The sequence below is a fragment of the Pelmatolapia mariae genome, linkage group LG8, assembly GCF_036321145.2.
Source record: "Pelmatolapia mariae isolate MD_Pm_ZW linkage group LG8, Pm_UMD_F_2, whole genome shotgun sequence".
Taxonomy (NCBI): domain Eukaryota; kingdom Metazoa; phylum Chordata; class Actinopteri; order Cichliformes; family Cichlidae; genus Pelmatolapia; species Pelmatolapia mariae.
The window spans coordinates 29,131,704-29,155,075 of NC_086234.1; the positions used below are offsets into that span (position 1 = coordinate 29,131,704).

At 42.6% G+C, this 23,372-nt stretch overlaps 1 protein-coding gene across 1 annotated transcript; it reads right to left on the minus strand.

The window, feature by feature from the left end:
- Positions 1-631: 631 nt before the first annotated feature.
- On the minus strand, positions 632-21,714 carry LOC134633004 (ryanodine receptor 2-like). The gene is made up of 13 exons (XM_063481875.1): positions 21,628-21,714; positions 12,024-12,116; positions 11,706-11,876; positions 11,131-11,190; positions 7,439-7,573; positions 7,117-7,229; positions 6,743-6,839; positions 6,483-6,595; positions 4,961-5,012; positions 1,935-1,982; positions 1,732-1,831; positions 1,264-1,343; positions 632-682 (listed from the first exon to the last, which is right to left on the minus strand). Exons 1-13 carry the CDS (start codon positions 21,712-21,714, stop codon positions 632-634), a joined length of 1,200 nt encoding a protein of 399 aa, XP_063337945.1.
- Positions 21,715-23,372: the final 1,658 nt, after the last annotated feature.

The window sequence follows — 23,372 nt, forward strand, 5'->3', positions numbered from 1 at the left end:
ATTCTCAAACGGAGAAAATTACAACCACTGCAAGCTGCCCGCATCTCGGGGCCAAAAAGGAGGTGAAGCGATTGCTGGGGCTGGCTGGTTACTATCGTTGGTTCATCTCAACATTTGCGGAGGTCACCAGTCCCTTGACTGATCTCTCCTAAAAGGGTGAACCAGATCTTGTCCAGTGGACGGAGCAGTGCCAGACAGTGTAAGGTAAAGAAAAGGCTCTGACACGCCGGACTTTTTCTTCCCTTGTGTTCTGCAGACGGACACGTTGAGCAGAGGGTTGGGGGCTGTTTCATCCCAGCAAGTAAGAGGGGTCGACCATCTTGTTGTCTACATCAGTTGGAAACTCTCAGAACAAGAAACCAGGTAGAGCATGGCAGTGCCTGGCGATCCAGCGGGTGGTGGACTCTCTTCGTTATTACCTCCTGGGATGCCCAGTTACCCTCTGTTCAGATCGTGCCCCGCTGCAGTGGCTCCACCACATGAAAGGTGTCAATGCCTAGATCACCCAGTCGTATCTGGCTTGCCAGCCTTATAAGTTCAAGGTGATCCACAGGCCAGGCCCCACACAGTCGTGGCTGATTTTCTCTCCAGGGGAATTTGTAGGGCTATGTGGTGGACCGTGGACTGTGCCTCAGCTGCGGGGGAGGGGTGGTGCAGTGGGTTCAGGGGGCAGTGCCAGAACCTAGAGGAGGGACAGGAACTGAGAGCAGATGGCTGTGCATGAGGAGGACCCTTCAGTGAGAAATCTGGTGATAACAACCCGGTAAGGCTAAATTGTAAATAAAGAACAGTGCACCTTAAAACACTGTGTGTCTTGTTGGGCAACATAACACAAAGGTGTGTTGCAGTACACCATAGTATCAATTTCAGCCCTTACGTCGCTGCATTCTCAAGATTTTCATAAAATTTGACCTCTGAACCCTGACCTTGAAGCCATGGTTACTGAGATTTGAACTCATCTGATATCTTTAATAGATACACCCATGGTGTCAATTTCAAAATTCTATGTTGCATCGTTCTCAAGTTCATTCACAAACGTAGGTGTCCACGTTGCCTGTCCACCCAGGGTGATGACAAAACCTTTTACAGCTGAGAGGTAAAAATCTATGAGAAAAATGTTATATTTCAGTGGAATAGATGCATTATATTTCACACTTGTGCCAGTTACTTTGAATATGCTTTGTATAAATAACATTTGAAAATAGCTAATATAGCTATAATCCAGCAGTCAATATAAATAACAGTGAAGTAGCAAAGCATTACCTGCTGCACGGTTGAGTTCCCACCATTGAGAATAGCTATGCCCAGTTTCAGAGTAGATGCCACCATGGGACCCATCTCACCTGGAGGAGAGGAACACCCACTTGAAATGACTACCACTAGCATTTGTTAGCTTTTTAAATTTGTTTATAACAAGGCACAGCTGAATTCTAACACAACCAAAAACTTTTATTGTTTTACTAATATTTTTTTGCACAGCATATTTTTAAACCAGAATGTCAGAGAGGTATGAACACATCCTGATTATTATCGGTTACAGTTCACATATTGTTATGATGTGAGAAGTACAGAAAAAAATCAACTGAAAAATCGAGAAGAACAAATTACTTTTAACACATCAATGAGTAAGCAGGCGTAGGCATTGGACAGCCTGGTTCTATCACAAGGGCCATAATATATTTGCCACCACTGAGTTACAGTAAAGAGTAGGGGGCGATAGGCAAGACTTACCTTTACTAGCACAGATGGTTTGGAGCACCATCTCAGCAGCGCCACGGTCGTGCAGCCGAGCCTGCTGATACAACAGCTTCTGCTTCTCCATCTCTTTTTCCTTTGTTAGAAAGGTGACACATATCATTGCAGACCATCTAAAAATGAAACTGCTAAAAACTCGAGGAGACTAATGGAGGATTCAAGACCAACTGATCACCTACTTCAAAACTCTTCACTTCTCCATCGTCATCCTCTTCATCATGGCAACTCTGAAGGAAGGGAGAAAGGTGAAAAAAAGCATACAAACTACAGACTGTTTACTTAGGATAGATATAGCCACATCAGCGACGGGAAGTTCCAAAGCACTGAGGCATCAAACTGATGTCACCATCTTTGTTTTTTTAAACCAGATGTTACAAATGATGGGGAGGGCCGGTATCTGCTGCTTTGTGCAAAGATGAACAGGATGAAACTTGCCAGAGCCCTACAACATGACCTCCAGCAGGCCCATCCATCCATCCATCCATCCATCCATTTTCTTCCGCTTATCCGGGGCCGGGTCGTGGTGGCAGCAGCCAAAGCAGGGAAGCCCAGACCTCCCTCTCCCCAGCCACCTCCACCAGCTTATCCCGGGGAACACCAAGGCGTTCCCAGGCCAGCCGAGAGATATAATCTCTCCAGCGTGTCCTGGGTCTGTCCCGGGGCCTCCTCCCGGTGGGACATGCCCGGAAAACCTCACGCAGGAGGCACCCAGGAGGCATCCTTGTCAGATGCCCGAACCAGCTCAACTGGGTCCTTTCGATGTGGAGGAGCAGCGGCTCTACTCTGAGCCCCTTCCGAATGGCTGAACTTCTCACCCTATCTCTAAGTGAGAGGCCAGCCACCCTTCGGAGGAAGCTCATTTCCACCGCTTGTATTCGCGATCTCGTTCTTTCGGTCACTACCCACAGCTCGTGGCTATAGGTGAGGGTAGATCAACCGGTAAATTGAGAGGCCACTGACATGAATGTCTCTGATCAACAATCAACAAACGACTTTATGATGGTGGCCTGGGGACATAGCTTCCTCTTGTCAGCCCTCTGCTGACTGCCCAGCACTGTAGACACTGTCTGGCATTTGCCATAGAATACCAGAATGGTCCACCACTGGTGCCCTATGCTTTTCACAGATGATAGCAGGTTCACCCTGAGCACATGTGACAGATGTGAAAGGGTCTAGAGAAGCTGTGGAGAACATTATGCTGCCTGTAACATCGTTCAGTATGACTGGTCTCAGGGAGGCATATCCATGGACAGACGCACAGACCTCTAACAGACTAGGTAAAGGCACCCTGACTGCCATTAAGTAATGGGATGTAGTCCTTGGACTTATTGTCAGACCCTATGGTGATGCGTTGGATCCTGGGTTCCTCCTGGTGCCTGACAATGCCTGGCCTCATGTGGCTCGAGTATGCATGCAGTTCCTGCGGAATGACAATGCCTGATACCACTAACTGCCCCCCATGCTCGGCTGACATAGATCCAATAAAACACCTCTAGGACATGTTTTAGTCCATTCTACATCACCAGGTTGCACCTCAACTTTTCCAGAAGTTCAGTGATACCCTGGTCTGGATCTGGCAGGAGATCCCCCAGGACACCATCCGTCTTCTCATTAGGAGCATGTCTGTCAGGTGGGCATACAAACATGTGGCTGCCATGCAAACTACTCAGTACCATTTTGAATTGCGACAATGACATTTAATCAAAATGGACTAGTGTACATGATATTTTTTTCCACCTTGATTTCTGGGATGTCTTTGACTTTGTAGATTGATCATTTTTATTTCCATCAAACAATGTGACATCCTTTCATGTGTAAAACATTACTCAGTCCATTATCAGTATAGATATATGTCAATAGATACGATATCAGTATACCATGATTTTCTTTCCATTGAGAGTGCATGTTTTTCCTTTAATTTTTTGAGGAGTATATAAACTGCAATACAAAACTGAAAAAGACAAAATACAGTATAAAATTTTAAGTAAAGTAAAATAAAAAATATATAAAGAATCTTTGGCAGGCAAAGTGTGCATGATTGAGTCTCACATGCTTTAATTCTTTATTCAATGTGTAGGTGTTCACCACAAACAGTTTTTTTTATTTTATTTTGGGGAACCTGGTTGGTCCTAAAGCTAAAGACACCATTCTTTGTGTTTATATATGTCATGATCCAGGTGAGTGTTCAGTGGTTTTCTGTCCTGGCCTTGCGCTCTGCATCTGCCCTTTGGGGTGGAGCCCTGGTTCAGCACCTACACTTCTCCACCTGTTTTCCATCTGTGGCACTCAGCAAGACAGTATTTAAAACCAGTGTTGCCATCAGTTCTTCACCAGTTCGTTTCTTTGTTCATGCCAAGTACTTGATCTCTTTTGTGCCTTTAGCAATCTCATCAAGTCACCACCTTACTCCTTCCTCTGGACGCTGGTCTCCACAGTCACATCCCAGCTTCATTCTGCAACTTGCTTCTCTTGACTTAAATTACTCACTGCTCTCACCTGCCTGTCCTCCTGCCTGCTGCTTCCTCTGGATTACTAGAATACAAGGCTGGAACCCAACTCACTCATTCAACACTCAGACGGCTACCCGCCTCCAGAGCCCCCTGCAAGACTCCTCGTCAGAGATGTCCCTGCCACGCACTCATGTCTCACCATAGTTTATTCTGTGATTTCAATAAAACTTGTGAAATCTTATTTCCGCTCTGTATTGTGTCTGCACTTATATTCACTCCCACGTACCGGTCTCCCGGCCTTGACAGCATGAAGTGTCCGAAGAAATATACCCAGCAGACCCAATTCGGACAGCAATCACTAAGCAGTGATATATAAGCAGTGTCCTAAACCAACAACAACTCTACCATCCAGAAGACTAGTTACTAGTAACTGCTACTGTTAACAGTGCAGCTGCTAACATTTGGTTAATTTGCCACAGTTTGGTGCATCTGTTTTTAATTTCTTTTTCCTCTCTTAGCTTTTCAGGCCACACTAAACTATTCTACACTGAAGGTCGGGGAGGTGCCAGTTGCAATAAGTGATTTGATTAGGCAGTACAGCGCCCTTCAAGTAATCCATCAGCCCAAAAGCATCAGCCCTGGTCTATGACATAAACAGCACACAGAACAATAACAGGTTTTTTACCGTCTATGCTAAGCCAGCTATGTGAGTTTCAATTCAAAAGTGTTTAGAGTTGGTACTCAGCAACAGATACCTTAGCCATGATGTCTGCGTAGGCCATGTAGAGATTATCCTCATCCAGTTTACTGCAAAAACAAACACATTCACAAAAGTTAGCACAATTATAGCTGTATTAAGGAAAATCATTTTGGTGCACCACTGACTGAAATGACATCTTCTCATTTTATAGTTTTTCATTATTTTTATGAATATTTACATGTTTTATATTTTAGATACTTTGAAATATCTACCCTTTGCTTTGATTACTGCTTTGCACACTCTTGGCATTCTCTCTATGAGTTTCATGAGGTCGTCACCAGAAATGGTTTTCCAAAAGTCTTGGAGTTCCCAGAGATGCTGAGCACTTCACTCTGCGCTCCATCTCATCCCAAACCATCTCCATTGGGTTTAGGTCAGGTGACTGTGGAGGCCAGGCTGTCTGGTGCAGCACTCCATCACTCTCCTTCTTGGTCAAACAGCCCTCACACAGCCTGGAGGTGTGTTTGGGCTCATTGTGCTGTTGGAAAATAAATGATGGTCCAACTAAACACAAACTGGATGAGATGGCATGTCGCTGCAGGATGCTGTGACAGCCATGCTGGTTCAGTGTGCCTTCAATTTTAAAAAATCCCAGCAATGGTGTCACCACCAAAGCACATTCAGAGTTTTAGCAATTTTCCAGACTGACTGATGGGCTGTCATTTCTCTTTACTTACCGCATTGGTTCTTGCCATATTATAAATTAATGCAGTTGTCAAACAGGGCTGTCAGCTGTGTACCAACCTGACTTCTGCACAACACACCTGATGGTCCCAACCCCATTAAGAAGGCAAGAAACTCCACAAATGAACCCTGACAGGCACACCTGTGAAGTGAAACCATTTCAGGTGATGACATCATGAAGCTCTTTGAGATAGCTGTGCTTGAAGCTGTTGTCCTGTGAGCCGACTATCACACAAGCTGTTAACTCTCAGAAACTTGTCCTCTGATTCAGTCGTGTCTTTGGGTCTGCAGACCTCTTCCTGTCACAGTTTGTTTCTCAGTGCGTTTGATGGTGAAGGAAACTGCACTCACTGACTCTTTGACTTTCTTTGTCAGGACAGACCCACATTTTTAAGTGTTATGATGGTCTGTCTCGCTTCCACTGTTAATGGTCTTTTCTCACCATTTTTGTAGCAACACACTACTTTCTGCAGTACAGTACTATTTAACTGATGCTCACGAGGGTAGGGCACCATAGTGTGTTCAACACTGCTTTATGCAGAAGCAGGGGGTTGGAGGTAGTCCAAGTTGGAACAGCTGTAGGAATTAGTAGCACCAGCTTTCAAGGCTTGATCAACCTCCACTGCTGCAGAACAGCTTTGAATTGTTAACCCATGTTTTTTGGTATAATTCTGAAATGTACATTATTTTTCAGTTTGGGGTAACCTAACCTCTGGCAGCTCACCACTTACCTTTGTACCATTTCAAGCTATTCATTGGACTTTAATGACTTGAACTGCAACAAATAACTAGAAATATTGGGACTTTTAACAGGTAGTGTGTAAAATACACACCATTTTTCTGTTAGGGCTGTTCTGCTGAACAGCTGGATGAGCTGATGCAGGGGATCTATGTGTTTGTGTTTCTGCCCCTCCTCTTCCTCAGATGGCTCCTGTTCACCTGGTTTCTGAAATCAGCACAGAATCACAAAGTGCTAAAACTCTGCTATACACTGAAGAAATTACCGCATAATTTGCCTTTAAAACAAGTACAAATTCCAGAATAGGTAGAAGAATTCCACTTGTTTTATTTTTTTTAAATGAAATGAACTTACAGCGAGGTCTTCTATGAGTTTATCTTCAAAGTAGTGCTCCTCTGTCTCGATCCAGGACTTTTCGTAGCCCTGCAGGAACAAGTTTACAGCCCGGTGCCTAGTATGAGAGAGATACATGGATGACTAACAACTGTTTATCTACCCATCTTCTTAAAGGGCTGCACTGTAGGTGCAACATATATCCACAATCTTTCCTCACTAGCCCGAGGTGTGGCTGTAGATGAGGGTGGGGAAATAATAAAGTTCATTTTACGTGTGTGTGTGTGTGTGTGTGTGTGTGTGTGTGTGTGTGTGTGTGTGTGTGTGTGTGGTGTGTGCGTGTGTGTGTGTGTGTGTGTGTGTGTGTGTGTGTGTGTGTGTGTTTGAGAACATACCTTGGCAGGTTATAGAGTGGTGCCATCCTGAAGCAAGCGACCACAGCTCTCTTCCTCTGTTTTGAAAGCAGTTTGTGCCACACAGCCTTCTTACTGCGCTGAGGATGCTCCACCTGAAGACACAAACTGAACCACTCAGTGAACTGGATATTTATGTTGGTGTACCTTACCATCTGGAAGCCATATTATCCTGGAGAAGTATGTGGTCAGCTTTAATAAAGACCAATCAGCTAGTTTAAGAGGACCGTGGGGTACCTTAAAGCTATACTCTCTACGTAGGCACAAAAATGCACAAAATCAACTCAAACTTGAATATATAGACCTGCTCCAGGTGGAAGAGGACATGACCAATATCCAGGATTCTCTCCACAGTCTTCTCTGGGTCAGTAGTATCCTCATAGTGGTTTGGGAGGTCTCTGTACAGAGCCATCTGCCAACGAATTGCTGGGTCCTCTGACTTTGTAAGACACACAGAGGAAATGCATGACTCTATTGGCCTATTCACAAGGTTAAGCACCTTTGTGAATATATATAAATATATAGTACGAACCAACATCTACCATCTCGTTTACATCTGTCTCGACTTTAACAAAACAAAAGCCAAAACACAGAAACAGCACATGTAAAGCTCATGATTCAGTAGCTTGTATAACTACCTTGCTGGCAATAACTTGAATTGGTTGTTTTTTGTATGACTTTATAAGTCTTTAAAATCATTGTGGAAGAATTTTGGCCCACCCTTGTTTATAACGTTGCTTCAGTTGATTTAGGTTTGAAGCCATTCATTTATTCACAGCACTCTTAAGGTCCTGCTACTTTCAGTATTTCAGTCACTCTATAACTTCAGATTCAGTTCCTTTTCCTGCTGGTGTGTTTGGGATCATTGTCCTGTTTCCTGACCCAGTGTGGGTGAAGCTTTAGCTGTCGAGCAGATGGCTTCACATATGACTCTGAAATATACAGTGTATCAAAAATAAATCATACACTTTCAAAAGGCTGTATTTTAAGCTTACACTAAATTTAAAATACATAACTGAATATAAAGTTTTACATACAAAATGTTCGATGTTTATGAATAATCAATGAAATACTTCATCCCATACTTCACTGTAGTCACTGCAGCCACTGCTGTTGTAATGCAATTGTTCCCGGTGAATGGCTGCAGAATTAAAGCACTTTGAAATCGAATGAATCTTTTTTTTTTTTTTTTTTTTTTGCGCCTGTCCCGTTTGGTTCTTTTGCCATTAGAATTATTGTCTAAAGGCGAAGAAAGATGCCCAACGGATTTACTTTACCAAATGGACCATCCCAGCCTTGCCGTAATGGTCTATTTGATTCATCTTTAAATGTTTATTTTATTTTCATTTGTTGTATGCGGGACAGACTTTACTGGGGGGAAGAAAGGGGAGAAGGAAGGAGGGAAAGAAAGACAGCGGGGAAGAGGGACGGGGAAAAAGGGCAAAAAAAACAAAAACCAACAGAATAAGCAGACAAAAAATACATGTTGACCACCTGGATCACCTGTTGAGAAAGAAAAAAGAAAACAAGCAGAAGAAAACAAGAGTAATAGAATAAACAACATCACAATGATATATGGGAATATGGCAGTAAATACTAAATATTAAACATTATTGTGCAGCACGTAAGATCGACAGCGCACAGTGTGCTTTGAGGTAGGAGCCAAAAAGGGTGTAGTTTGTGTGTGTGATCACCCGTGTGTACACCTGTGAGCATGAACGCGCTTGATTTTTTAAAAGGTTCCTTCATGTAATGATCTGCTAGAGGGTGTGGGGGGGCCACTGCCCCGTCCTCCAGGGCATGAAGCAGGTATGGAGGAGATCAAAACTCCAGACATCCAGAGGCCCCCAGAACACAAGAGACCAAGGAAGACCAACGGAGGGGCAGCCGCGCCACTATCCCAGAAAGAGCTGAGGAGAGTCCCAGATGAGGGGTCACTCAGCAGCCGCGGAGCAGAAGCCAGGGGGAGTTGCAGTGACGTGCCCGTGAGCTCCGCCGGCAGCCAGCTGTGCCAGAGTGACCGAGCCCCAGGCCGAGAGGCCGAGGGCACCCCACCTCCGAAGTGGCCCGAGCGAGCCCCAGGCTCCAGGCCCCGATAAGCAGCCGCCAAGGAGTGAGCCGGTGTGTACCTGGGCGCCCAACCCCGGACACAAAGAACCACCAATGCACCGATGTCTGAGGGCGTCCGCCACCAGCAGGGGAAGTGGTGGGGGGAGATAGGCCTCCAAACCTTGGAGGACCTGAGATGTCCCCAGAGAGGTGGCGTCTGATACCCAACCTGACATATAGACACAGACATACAGGCACACACAGATACAAACATCCATTCCCACCCTCATGCTCTCGATTGCAATTACTCAACACTCAACCAACGTAGAGACAGACATAAAGAGACACTGTACACACAATCACACTCCCCAAGCGTACTCTAAGAACCGGGTCTAGGTACCCTTGTGCCCAGACCCAGGTGGTGTTACCCTTTTCCCTGCGGTGGAGAGAAGCAGACCGCCCCGACTCCGCAGCAGCAGGGAGGCCCCACATTCCAGACCCCAGTCGGACGGCCAACTCCTCCTCCTAGCCCCCCTGCTCCAGCAGGCCGCAGAGAACGGGGGTGTGAGAAGACTCCAAACCTCCCTCCACCCGCTCATATGTAGTGTTGATGAATGTGTGTTCTAAGGTGCATTTAAAACCCAGGAGGGCATGGAGCTACCTGCCAGAGAGCAGCAGGTAAGCGCATAGCCCCTCCTGCTGGCCCTCAATGTCTACGTGTATTTAAAATTGAGAGGTGGGCAACGACGCCAGGGGTGAGGTGTACACCCTGATGGTAATTTGGATTCCGTGTAGCGTGCCCACCCCCAAGATCCTATATGTATGTGTAATGAGAGTGTGAGTAATGTGAATGTTTAAGTCGTGGGATAAAATTGAGGCACAGGCAGCCAGAAGGGGACAGAGGGGGGGGATGCCTCCTCTGCACCCTGGTGACACACCCCTACCCCAAGGCCCTGCATGTGTGGGTGATTGTGGTGGAGCGGGAAGAGGGAGGCAGCTGGAGATGGGGAGGGAAGGAAGGGAGAGGCAAATGACCCCTCCCTGGGGCCAGCTCCCCCGCTGACCCCAGTAGGCACCCCCATACTCCGCAACCCGCCAGGGAAAGGGGGCCCAGGCCCATCCAGACCGGGGCCCAGTGCAGCAGCGCCGCCCGGCCCCACAGAGCCCGGGACAGTCCACCCGACCCCACCACAGAGAAAACTGCACCCACCCCATCATCCACTCATTTTCCAGACTACACAAGACAATAGACGCCCAGGCTGAGATCTTCTTCCACCTCTCCTGTATCTCCCCCTCCTGCAAAGAGAGTTCCTGAAGAAAGGAAAGCTCCTGCAAGATGTGACAACCTCCTCCACCAGTTGAAGAGGCCCCCAGGTGGCTCGATGCACCGGCGGCACCCTGCGCCAGGGCTGGGCCCCCATACACCCACCCGCCCAAAACCCGAATGAATCGAATGAATCTTTTTGATACAGCCTGTACTCTCCTGTACAGACGAGTTTAGTGATGTTAGTGGGAGAGGGGCTATCTGGAGTGATAGAGTTCCTTCAATCCCTTGTTGACAGATTGAATTTCCTATTCTATATCTTTCAGAAAACCTATGATATCACTGTGAAGTAGCCTTATTTATCTTATGGACATAAAGGTTCATCCGTTCATTTAGGTCCTCTTACTCTAGATTTGTGTGAAATTTAAACTGAATCTGAATACTTGACTTTAAATGTTGCGAGTTTGCCCACCGACCATCAAAATCGAATCACATCATCCTTGTGTCAAAGTAGATGTTTGTGCCAAATTTGAAGAATTTCTCTTAAACCAGTCCTTTGATATTACTTTCACAAGAATAAGATAAACTGACAACAACCTGACACAAAATCTAAGCCCAGAGGCGTAATGTGTAAGTACACTTTAAGTAACTTGTGACAGTCACAAGCCTGATTCTATTCTTACCTTTCCTTGTAAATGTAGGTTGTTCCTGATGACCTCTCGAACTTCGTCCTCTGTGTCTTTCTGCAAAAGAATTATTAACTTCGATCAAACAACAGCTATTCTGTGACCTACAAAATGCTATCAAAGATGTCATGAGCAAAAATATTTATTCAGAAATTTAGCCTTCATGTAAAATTGTACTTTTTAGCTGAAAATTTTACAAAGCTAAGGCAGAGTTATTTTGCTGTTACTAAAGGTTTACCTCAGGAATACCAATACTGCAAATAATTTATTGTTATTGTCGTACACCTCACCCCAACCAGTCATGGTAGATACCGCACCTCCCTGAGCTTGGTCCTGCCAAAGGTTTTTCCCTCCCACTGGCACCAAAGCGCTTGTTTAAAGGGGGGTCGTGTGATTGTTGGGTTTTATCTGTTTTCTTTGTATCATTGTAGGGTCATTACAGTATAAAGCGCCTTTAGGCAGTCACTGTGATTTGACTGCCTAAAGGTGTGACACAGAAACACTTAAATGAATCATATCTATTTTTATAATGAAACAGTTCTTTCTGTAATCTGTTAGCACCACTATGCTACCTGAGTGAAGCGGTTCTTAGCCAGTGCGATAAGCTCTTGTTCTCCTGGAGCACAAATGTTGAGTCCCACGGGCAGCAGGCGCTTTAGAGTAGCAACAATCAAACTTGTCTGCATCGAGTATCGATCACCTTTTCTCTTCATCTTCTTCCTCTCCTGGTCTGAAACTATTCCCTGTGGCAAAGTCAAACATTAATCAGGCATAACTTTACACTGTTAGACCTATTAAATAGTTTTAATTAATGCATTTAATTTAATTGTAAAATAAGGTCACTGGTATGCACTTGTCCTCAAATGTGTCCAGCATCTGTGTGTCTGTACCTTTGACATCTTGCACTTGGTGTCAGTGATGAGGAAGGACATGTTGTTAATTTCATTCTGGACTACAAAGTTCTGCTCTTCTCTCTTGAAGTTCTGTAGACAGAAAACAGGACTTTCTTAAATTAAAGCACAGTTGTATTATGTGTTGTACTGTCTTTGAAAAGAAGGCAACTGGACAATATTTTTGGTTTGTAAAGACATTTTACTTCTCACTAAGAGGCTTCTTCAGTTCTAAAAAAACTGATGAGAGTCCCAGGTATTTAATACCTATTGGGATTGTGGTCCTGGGGTCAGTGACCCACTGTTAACCATGTGAGTCACCTTGAGTCAAGGTATGAAAAAATTCATGGGTGTGAATACCTTGTTAGACTTGCTCCACCCCCACCATGTGAGCTATGCTTGCAACTTGCAGACAGCAACATTTATATATTTAATTACATGAAGGGCCTTTTCCATCCTTGTTTTCAAGTGAGCTCCTGTCATTGATGACACACTTCCTAATTTATAATGTGACTCTACTGATGTCAGATGCCAGCAGCAGTAATATAGTGCATCATATAGCTTTCTATCCAGTGAATTAGCATAAAAGTAGCTTTGATGGTGTTTTTCCTGGAAACTTTAATAAAAGTATAAAATCACTGCTAAATGCTTTAGTCTAACAATAAGTTGGGTTAAGCTTTTAACTCATTACTCATCTTTTTAGGTAAACTCTCCATCAGTTTTTAAACTGAAGAACACATAGATCACGATTGATGGTGTACAGTTAAGCATCTTTTGTCATTTTTCTCCACCAAACTGGATTTTACAGTCAAGATCTAATTGAAGTGTAGACCTTCAGCTTTAATTCAATGGTTAATCAAATTATTGCAAATTAATACACATTTTTAGGAATTACATCAAATTTGATCCACTAGTCCTAATTTTCAGAGACTCAAAAGTAATGGGACAACTGACTGATACACCGATTTAAGGTAAGGATCACCTGTTTGGATTTCTCAAGTGCATGTAACATCATCCAGCCACTGCTATTGAGGGAGAAACTACAGGAAATGTCAGTAAACATGTCCTCATGGATTACTGAATACCTCACAGACAGGCCACAGTATGTGAGACTGGGCAGTGCTTTTTTTCAAGGTTCAAGGTTCTTTATTTGTCACATGCATAGTTATACAAGTATAACACACAGTCAAATGTATCACTGTGTGCAAAAGGGGGGGGGGGGGGGGGGGGTAGAGGAATAACATTATATATATATATAGTATATACATTGGGTGAATGTGCAGTAGTAGCAGCAAGCAGGTGAATTCTGTACATTAATAAGAATAGACATCTGACTATTTTACAGAATAGACAATATAAACATATTTAAAGTTAAAGGAATTTGAAATGTAGATTGTGCCTGGGTTTAGAGTGTCTGGAAGAGAGTCCAGTCAGTTATAGATGATGTGAGAGGGCGGGTGTGTGTGCGTGTGTGTGTGCGTGTGTGGGGGGGGGGTTCGTTTAGGGCCCGGATGGCTTGGGGATAGAAGCTCCTCTTGAGTCTCTCTGTCCTTGCCCGGATGATGCTTGTTGGGTCTAAACTCAGACCCCGCTGTATCCAGGGCTTATTCCCATGAAAGAAAAACAAGGCAACAGTGTTCGATCGATTACTTGCGCAAGGGAGGCCTCTCATCTGTTTCCAGCACGACAATGACCCCGATGATGGCCTCCTCTCGCTGGCTTTTATTGAGAGACAGTTCACACAAAACACAGCAAAGCAACGCCCCCATAGTTCTAAGGCATTGTATGTTTATGTGTGAACTTCTATATGTAAGTAGGAATGTGTGTGTGTGTGTGTGTGTGTGTGTGTGTGTGTGTGTGTGTGTGTGTGTGTGTGTGTGTGTGTGTGTGTGTGTGTGTGTGTGTGTGTGTGTGTGTGGTAGACCTCCTGCTGACCAAAGGGTCGTAAACGCAGGAAGCTTACATCAAAAGAAGTAGATCCTCCAGATAGGATGTATCTGCAATAAAACATTACAGCCCCCTACCCAGAACCCCGAGAATCTGGGGGGAAGGACAGTGGAATCCCTTTCATCAGAGTTAGCAAGCATAAAAATGACAAACATTTAACAATCCACTCTAACATTGCTCAGTCTAATATGGTGTTGTGCAGTGCAGGAGCTCCACAAGGAATGATGCTGCCAGCATTCCTGCTCACCTTGTATACCTCAGACTTTCAGTACAACTCCGGGTCATACAATCATCATAAATATTCAGATAATTGCTGTTGGCAGGAGGAGGCGCACAGAACACATATATATAATTTGTAGAATCTTGAAGAAATCTTCTACAGTGGGGCAAAAAAGTATTTAGTCAGCCACTGATTGTGCAAGTGCCCCCACCTAAAATGATGACAGAGGCCAGTAATTTGCACCAGAGGTACACGTCAACTGTGAGAGACAGAATGTGAAAAAAAAATCGATGAATACACATGGTAGGATTTGTAAAGAATTTATTCGTAAATCAGGGTGGCAAATAAGTATTGTACTGTGCTTTCCAATTTTTGTTGAGCTGATAAAAATGCTGCATTTGAAGTTAGCTGCCACTTAAAAACTATTACTCCATTTATGCTCGCTCATCTTCTGTGTGGCTAGATGCTGAAGTACTGTGACAGCAAGGTATGAGCGCTGCAGTCATTCCAGTGTTGTGCCAAAATAAAAAACACTGGCTCACTTTGACCCCTGACTATGGCCCACAGTTTTCTTTCTTTCATTTTCATGTGTCGTACTCTGGTGATTAATACACCATCTGGATTGCCTTTCACGTGTTACTGTTTAAGCTCAAATCAGTTTGTCGTTTGATGCCTGCAGTGATGAAATAACTCCTCTCAAAGGCCTTAAACCAAAAGTAACACATCTGCTTGGAAATGTAAGGAGTATAAAGTACAGATTATTTTTTTAATGTCGGGAGTAAAAGTTAAAAAACAAACAACAACCTTAGTTTACAAACAGACTCTGACATTTCCCTTCACTGAACCAAGCTTGCAACTATTACACTGGATTCATTATCATTGAATAAACTAGCAAATTATAGAAATATATGATAGGAAACAGGGGAAAGAAATATAAGAAAGTATAGACCTGGTAAACATGTATTACTATTCTGAGTGTGTTAGCATGCTAGCATTAATATTTGTGTAAAGCAGGGGGGATGGGCATGATTTTAGTGTGTTTGAACAGTCATTCATTATTTTTAACACCAGGTTGGATGTAATGTGTTACTGTTACCAGTAGGTGGTGATGAGAGACCTTTAGGTGTTTGGTGCCACACTCCACCTTCAGGTTTAAAATGAGTGTTAATGGAGGGACTTTGAAGGTTCAGTTTGTTCAGCGACTGCATTTCACTCACTGCCTGTGTTTGTATCTCTGTCGCTGCAGGACCAACATGGACGGAAAAGTCAGCGCTCTCAGGAGGCCGACAAACGTCTCAGAAGAAAGAGAGAGAAAAACTACAGCTGTGACGAGCGTGGGAAGGATTTTTCTCGCAAAGCTTCACTAACAATGCATCAAGTCATCCACAGTGGAGAGAGACCGTTCAGCTGTGACTTGTGTGGAAAGTCTTTTCCCTGGGATAGTTGCCTAAGAAAACACCAACTCGTCCACAGTGGAGTGAAAGCGTACAGCTGTGATCAGTGTGACAGAGCTTTTGATCGCAGTTGCAGCTTACATAGGCATCTGGTTACCCACTCTGGAACTAAGACATATAGCTGTGACATTTGTGGAAAAACTTTCAGTCGGCGAGACAGCCGAAATGGACACCTACGCATTCACACCAGACATGTTGTGTACTGGTGTGATCAGTGTGGCAAACAGTTTCTAACAGATGTACAGTTACAAAGCCACATGTTTACCCACGCTGAGGAGAAAACCTTATAAATGTGACCTGTGTGAGAAGACTTTTAAAGCTCCACGTGACCTGAGACAACACCAACAGATCCACACCAGAAAGAGACTCTACAAGTGCAGTTACTGTGAGGTATGTATGTTTATTTTTTTCTTATAATTTTAGCCTGACTGTTTGGGAAAACTCAGCTCATTAAATTGTGTTAACATGTTGGAAATTCTACTGGGTGGAAAAGCAGCTCTGAGTATTTATTCAGATTTTAATTTCATTTATGGTTTTTGCTTACACAGTCATGAAAAACAATAAGTGCTGAAATTTAATCTTCAGGGAGTTTCGTGGTATATGATGGTTTTGTTGTTATTTCAGCATAAATGACCTTTGGTTTACAGCGGCTCATTCCTCTGTCAGGTGTACGTGGAATACAATAAAACACAAAATAAGTACAAAACCAAACCATTCAGTAATCTTCTCTTATGTTAACAAAGTTGTATCGTTACATATTGGCATTGTAGTACTTTAGCTGTAGTATCAGTGCTTCCTTGTAGCTCGAGTACTTTTAGACATCAGTGTTAAAATACTCATTTAATATTATCATTGCAGTGTCATGGGGGTAGTAGTGTTTTTTCTTGTGTCCCAATCAGCTGAGTACTGTAACTGCACAGTTGCAGTGTTTCTAATGCAGTATTAAATTAGTATTATTGGAGTGTTGCATTAGTAGTTTAGCACTACGTTGGTACCCTGAAAATATTAGCGTGGTGTAACATTAAATAAGTATTACTGTAGTATTATGGTGGTAGTATTGTAGTTATCCTATGTGAACTGAAAAGTAATTGGAGTAAAAAGTAATTGGACGTTGGCAGAGATGCTCTTTATTTCAGGCGACGTTCACGATACAAATGTTGAAGGACTGACTTCCGCTGTCTTTGTGTCTTTGTTTAGAAGCAGAGCGACGCAGATGGATGCAGTTCTCAACCCTGTCATCGCTGTGGTGGTGGGAAAGACTTTGGTTGTGACCTTTGTGGAAAATCTTTCAGTCATGCAGAGAGCCTAAAAATACATCAACGTAGAAACACTGGAGACAAACTGAAATACTGCAAAGAATGTAGGAGAAGCTTCACCAGATCAAATGAGTTAAAACAGCATGAAGTCATTCACAGTGGGGTTAAAAAGCACCTCTGTGATCAGTGTGGGTCATCGTTCACCACTGCAGGTGAGCTTAAAACACACAAACGAGTCCACACAGGAGAGAAACCATACAAGTGCACACACTGTGACAGAAGCTTCTCACAAACGATCCCACACTGCAGATAAACTGTTTCACTGCTACAAATGTGCAAAAACCTTCACTTCACTATCTGTTCTGTGCAAACATCAGCGTGATCACGCAGGGCGGAAATCATTCCCATCTCTGGATCACGGTGAATCTGGTGTCAGGGTCAGACTTAAAACTGTTGAGATCAGGCTCCACAGAGTTCAGCTGGAATCTCATGTAAAGAACTGATGAGGCTGCTGTAAATATAAATGTTCCTGCAGTTACATCTTAAGCTGCTAAACTCTTCTACTTTAGTGCTCTTATCGAGTGGTTAGCTCTTTTTTTGTTGGAAGAAGAAATCTGTTGTTATGTAATCAAGTTTTTATTGAATGTATTTTGATCCATGTGTTCTGTAGGTGTTCTTTGTTCAGGCTGTCTGTGTTATGAAACTTTGCAACAGTTAAATAAAAAGTCAAAATGTTAAATAAAGAAATGGTTTAATGACAGTTTGAGCCATGATGTCATTTCCTGTATTTCAGAGTAAAGACTCGAGGGATGAATGGAAACATGTTTACAGTCAGAGTCAGATTAACTGTTTTCAGTGACACAGATGGAGGTTTATCAGAGGACACTTGGCTTTCCTTCCCTCACACTGAACAGGGTTCCTGCAGCTTATTACAAACTCTGATCTTAAATTTAAGAAAAATAAGATCTTTAAAATCTTGTATTTCTTTTTATCAAACTTGCTGTAGGTGTTAAAACTTCTGATTTCTTTTTAAATTTTTTAGGAAAATAATCTTTTATAGTTGTGGTTTCATTTGCTCAGAGTTTATCAGCGTTTCCTGATACAAGGCAGGATGGATCCATGCTTTTGTGTTTTTTAAGACAAATTCTGAAGCTAAAATCTGAATGTTACAGAGATTGAGACCCATCAGATCAGGCAACATTTTCAATCTTCTGTTGTCCCCTTTTGTGGACAACAGAAGATAACAGTGGAAGGAGAACCAACTGGGAGATCTCAGGTCCAGTTGACCTCCCGGGTAGGTCAAGCTCTTCTTCTACTAATTGTTGCAAACACGGAAAGCTTTTAGGAACATTTAAAGTTTGTTTTGTTTTTAAGTAAAATTTGTGGAAGCTTCAGTCTGAGATGATGGTTACAGAAACTGTGCAAGGATGACGTTTCGTACTTATTTGATATAGAGAAGTGAGTCACCAGAGAATGGGCCCATGTTAGTTAGTCATGCTGGAGATGGTTTTTGTGTCACAAAAGACTTCAAAATATAAAAATATTCAGACTCACAGACATAACAATGATCAGAAGAGCATAACAAGCATACGGACGCAACTCCCATTTTTTCTCCATTTCATGCATGAGAGCAGATTTGAACAGAAATGCATTGTCAAAGCTGTCGTCAAAGACTGCTACGGTAGCAACCGAGCCAGCTAACACACCTGGTCAGGAAACATGAAAGTACTAAGTGCTGGTTAGTACTTTCACAATAAGAGTGTGGGGATCGTCTACTAGTAAATCAATCGTGAGCGCTCGTGTTGCCTCAGATGGATAAATAGAAATAAGTCAGTAGATAGATGCTAGGTAGATGCCTGACCTTACTTGTATTATCCACATGATTATCAAAGCTCGGTAATGCACCGATGAATCCCCCTAAAAACAGAGGGCTCGATTACATACAGCTCAGCCTTCGTAGCATAATGTGCCACAAATGTTAATGACTAACATGTGCCTTATCTGTACACTAGTTTGCTATTAGAAATGCTACAGATTTGAGATCAAATCCCAGAAACATTAAAGGGTCTGTGCACTAGGGTAGCTTTGCATGATTCACAGTGTAAAATAATCCTGATTTATAGTACAGTCTGTGACATAGGTGCAGCCTCTCAGTCGAGCCTGTGTGGCATAAGCTGTTTTAACTCTCTTTGCTGCTCATAAACAGAAATCCACATTACAGACAGAGCTTTCATAATGCCCATATTAAGGATATTCGCTGGCCAATGATTTCATAAAGATGCCAAATGAAGGAAAAGCAACTTTTACATAAGTACTTTAAAACTATCTCTTCACCTTTCAAGAACCAAATCACAAACTGAATTAAAGAACATACAGATGAGGAGAAAGTTAATGACTTTTTTTTTTTTTTAGAAAGCATCAATTATATTATAAAAACTTACAGTTTGAGCTGTCACTTGAGAATGTACCATACCAAATACAAAAAATCAGTTTAGACTTGAGGAAATATTGTTGAAGTTCATAAAGCAGGACAAAGGTGTCAGGAACTGGTGTGAGAAGTGCCCAAAGACCCCAAAACAACTGCCAAGACACCTGTGAGTAACTTAGCCAAGTCAGGAATTGGAGTTAAAAAAACAGATAACTCAAACTCTCCATGCAAATGGACTGTGATGTCACAGACCAAGAAAAATTCCAGTTCTTGCAGAAGAAGACGTCTTCGATCCAAGTCACGTGTGTTAAGGACAGCCTGGAGAAAGATCATTCACACTGGAAGCTAACCTAGACTAACCTTAAGCTCTCTGGTCACAGAGACGCTGCTTATGTTTGCAGGAAGAAGGCTACAACCCAAAGATCAGTGTCCCCACAGTGAAACACGGTGGTGGGAGTATCGTGCTTTCAACACGTGTGCCACTTGTTGACAACTTCAACAAACAACTGCAGGCTGTTACTCAGTAAAAATGATGCAGGATGTTTGGAAAAGCTTTCTGTAGCGCTTTTAAAAAACAGTCATTTTCATTGGGGGCAAATACTTCTGTCCTCATTAGTGTTTAAATATTAACTGGAGACTCTTTGAGTGAGGACTTTTTTTGGTGCCAGAAGCTTTCCAGTGTCTCTTTGGAGTTTTCATGTTCAGCTTTCATTGTGGTGTAAAGTGACAGAACCACCACAGACGACTTCCTTCCTTTTATTGTTCAGTCACATTAGAGTAAACACCCTCAGATGACTATAAAAGAGAATTAAATGTTCCTGAATGGTTGGAGCTGTTCGTCCTAAGCGTTAAAGTTTCTGTGTGTCAAAAACAGAGACTCATGTGATCACCTGGGTTAGAATTGACTGACGCTGCCTCATTTTAATTTCACATCGATTTGTTCACATTTCCCCCAGCGAGTGTCTCTGGGTTTGTCTCTCACACCGGATATACATCAGTTGCTGCTGCCTCCTGCACTGCTGTGTGTTCAAATTCCAACCAGGCAGAGTTGTTATGAGTTTGTCTGTCTTTTTATTTATTTTTGTGCTTGCAGCGCTGTGTGCCAGAACAGAACAACATATTTTCCCAACAAGTAAGTGAAAATTAAAACTGAAAACTTAAAACTGCCCCCAAATCAAATGTTTTTGAATCATGCTTAACCAAATACCAGGCTGGAGAGCTGAAACTAAAGTATACGTATAAAGATTTCAACATTGCATCTTCAAAACTCTTGTCTGTTTTCAACAGAGAAAAGTTGCAGCCTGACTCAAACCTGATTAGAAATGTTCCGCACAGGCAGAGGTACTGTTAAAGTTTAGCCTTAAGCTAAGTCACTGATCATTTACACATCTGCGGCTGTGCAGGCTGCCCGTTTCTCACTTGCTCTTTTTAGCCCACTGGTTGTGTGTAAATGCCCCGACTAATTATCTTGAGCTGCAGTGAGCTTCAGAGGGAGGGGTGGCTCTCCCATGACAAGATGCAAAATAATTATCCGGGTACATACATTTCATAATGCATGCATATATCACCATCAATGACATCTGGCCTGAGGTCTGCCATGTTTTACATTTCAGTTATTTCTCTCAGAAATGTTGGCTCTAAATGATGAATGTGTTACACTTAAACTGTTACTGGCTCACAGTGCAAAGGGCTCACTGGGACATAGGAGCCTTTCAATTAAATCCCATAAATGCATTTAAACAAGTATAAATATGAGTCTAACATTTGTAACCAATCAAACTGCTTCAAATGAACACATCCTGTCCGTCAACAGCAAAGGCCAATGTGGTATCTGGATCTTTGGTTCCACATATTTTTGACACAGTTCCCCGTAGACAGTACACATCTACAGTTTGCAGATATATTAACCTCCTAGGACCTGCCGTCCACATATGTGGACATCACATTTTTGGTTATTTTGACCAAAATACTCAATTTTGCTCTACATGGCCCTGATATCCACTTACGAGGACATTATAAATATATATTATATACATTATACATTATATATATTCAAATGAATATCCTCATTTGTGGCTCTCATTTTTCTTAAAAACAAAACTAAGGTTAAAAAAAAAATCTGGAAATTCTTTGTTTTTACATTCATCGGGCCCAAATATCAAAGAGAAATTAAAAATGCATGTCGTGGAAGAGTTCGGGTCTTAGGAGGTTAATAATATTATGTTACAAATGTTACAAACAAGTAAAATTATATAATATTACTTGTTTGTAAACGACCAACACAATATGATGAACAGACTTGCTCACTGGCTGAAGGAGGTGGCACATCAGGCACGGCAAAGTGCTGTTGAAGTTCACTGCCGGGCTCCCACGAGTCATCCCACATTTTCCCACTGGAAAATATCATTATTGAAAGAAACGACTGCAAATACTTAAAATCAGGTTGGGGATTACTTCATGCTTTTAATGTTTAACCCCAGGGGTGGAATATAATAATGTTGAATTTACGGTAAATTGCTGGCAGCTGTGGTTGGCAGAATTTCACTGTGGAAAGTATAGTAGTAATGCAGAATACATAACGGTATACTTGATAAATGTAAATTTCACAGTTCAATTCAATTTTATTTATATAGCGCCAAATCACAACAAAAGTCACCTCAAGGCGCTTCATAGATGCAGAGAAAAACCCAACAATCATATGACCCCCTATGAGCAAGCACTTTGGCGACAGTGGGAAGGAAAAACTCCCTTTTAACAGGAAGAAACCTCCAGCAGAACCAGGCTCAGGGAGGGGCGGGGCCATCTGCTGTGATTGGTTGGGGTGAGAGAAGGAAGACAGGATAGAAGACATGCTGTGGAAGAGAGGCAGAGGTTAATATCAGATATGATTCAATGCAGAGAGGTCTATTAACACATAGTGAGTGAGAAAGGTGACTGGAAAGGAAAAACTCAATGCATCATGGGAATCCCCGGCAGCCTACATCTATTGCAGCATAACTAAGGGAGGATTCAGGCTTTTCAGCGACATCCTGATAATAATGAATGACAGTAGTCCAGCCTGGAAGTAATAAATGTATGAACTAGTTTTACAGCGTCACTAAGAGACAGGATATTTCTAACTTTAGAGATGTTGCACAAATGGAAGAAAGCAGTCTTACATATCTGTTTAATATGTGCATTGAAGGACATGTCCTGGTCAAAAATGACTCCAAGGTTCCTCACAGTGTTACTGGAGGCCAAGGTAATGCCATCCAGAGTAAGAATCTGCTTAGATACCATATTTCTAAGATTTTCAGGGCCGAGTACAATAACCTCAGTTTGATCTGAATGAAGAAGCAGAAAGTTAGCAGCCATCCAGGTCTTTATGTCTTTAAGACATTCCTGCTGTTTAACTAATTGGTGTGTGTTACCTGGCTTCATGGACAGATAGAGCTGGGTATCATCTGCATAGCAGTGAAAATTTATGCTATGTCTTCTAATGATACTGCCTAAGGGAAGCATGTATAATGTAAACAGAATTGGTCCTAGCACTGAACCCTGTGGAACACCATAATAGACCTTAGTGTGTGAAGAAGACTCTCCATTTACATGGACAAATTGTAATCTATTAGATAGATATGATACAAACCACTGCAGTGCAGTACCTGTAATACCTACAGCATGTTCCAATCGCTCTAATAGGATATTATGGTCAACAGTATCGAACGCTGCACTGAGGTCTAGCAGGACAAGCACAGAGATGAGTCCACTGTCAGAGGCCATAAGAAGATCATTTGTAACCTTCACTAAAGCTGTTTGTGTGCTGTGATGAGCTCTGAAACCTGACTGAAACTCTTCAAATAAGCCATTCCTCTGCAGATGATCTATTAGCTGTTTGACAACTACTCTTTCAAGGATGTTTGATATGAAAGGAAGGTTGGAGATTGGCCTATAATTAGCTAAGACAGCTGGGTCTAGAGATGCTTTTTAAGTAAAGGTTTAACTACAGCCAGCTTGAAGGCCTGTGGTACATAGCCGATTATTAGAGATAGGTTAATCATATTT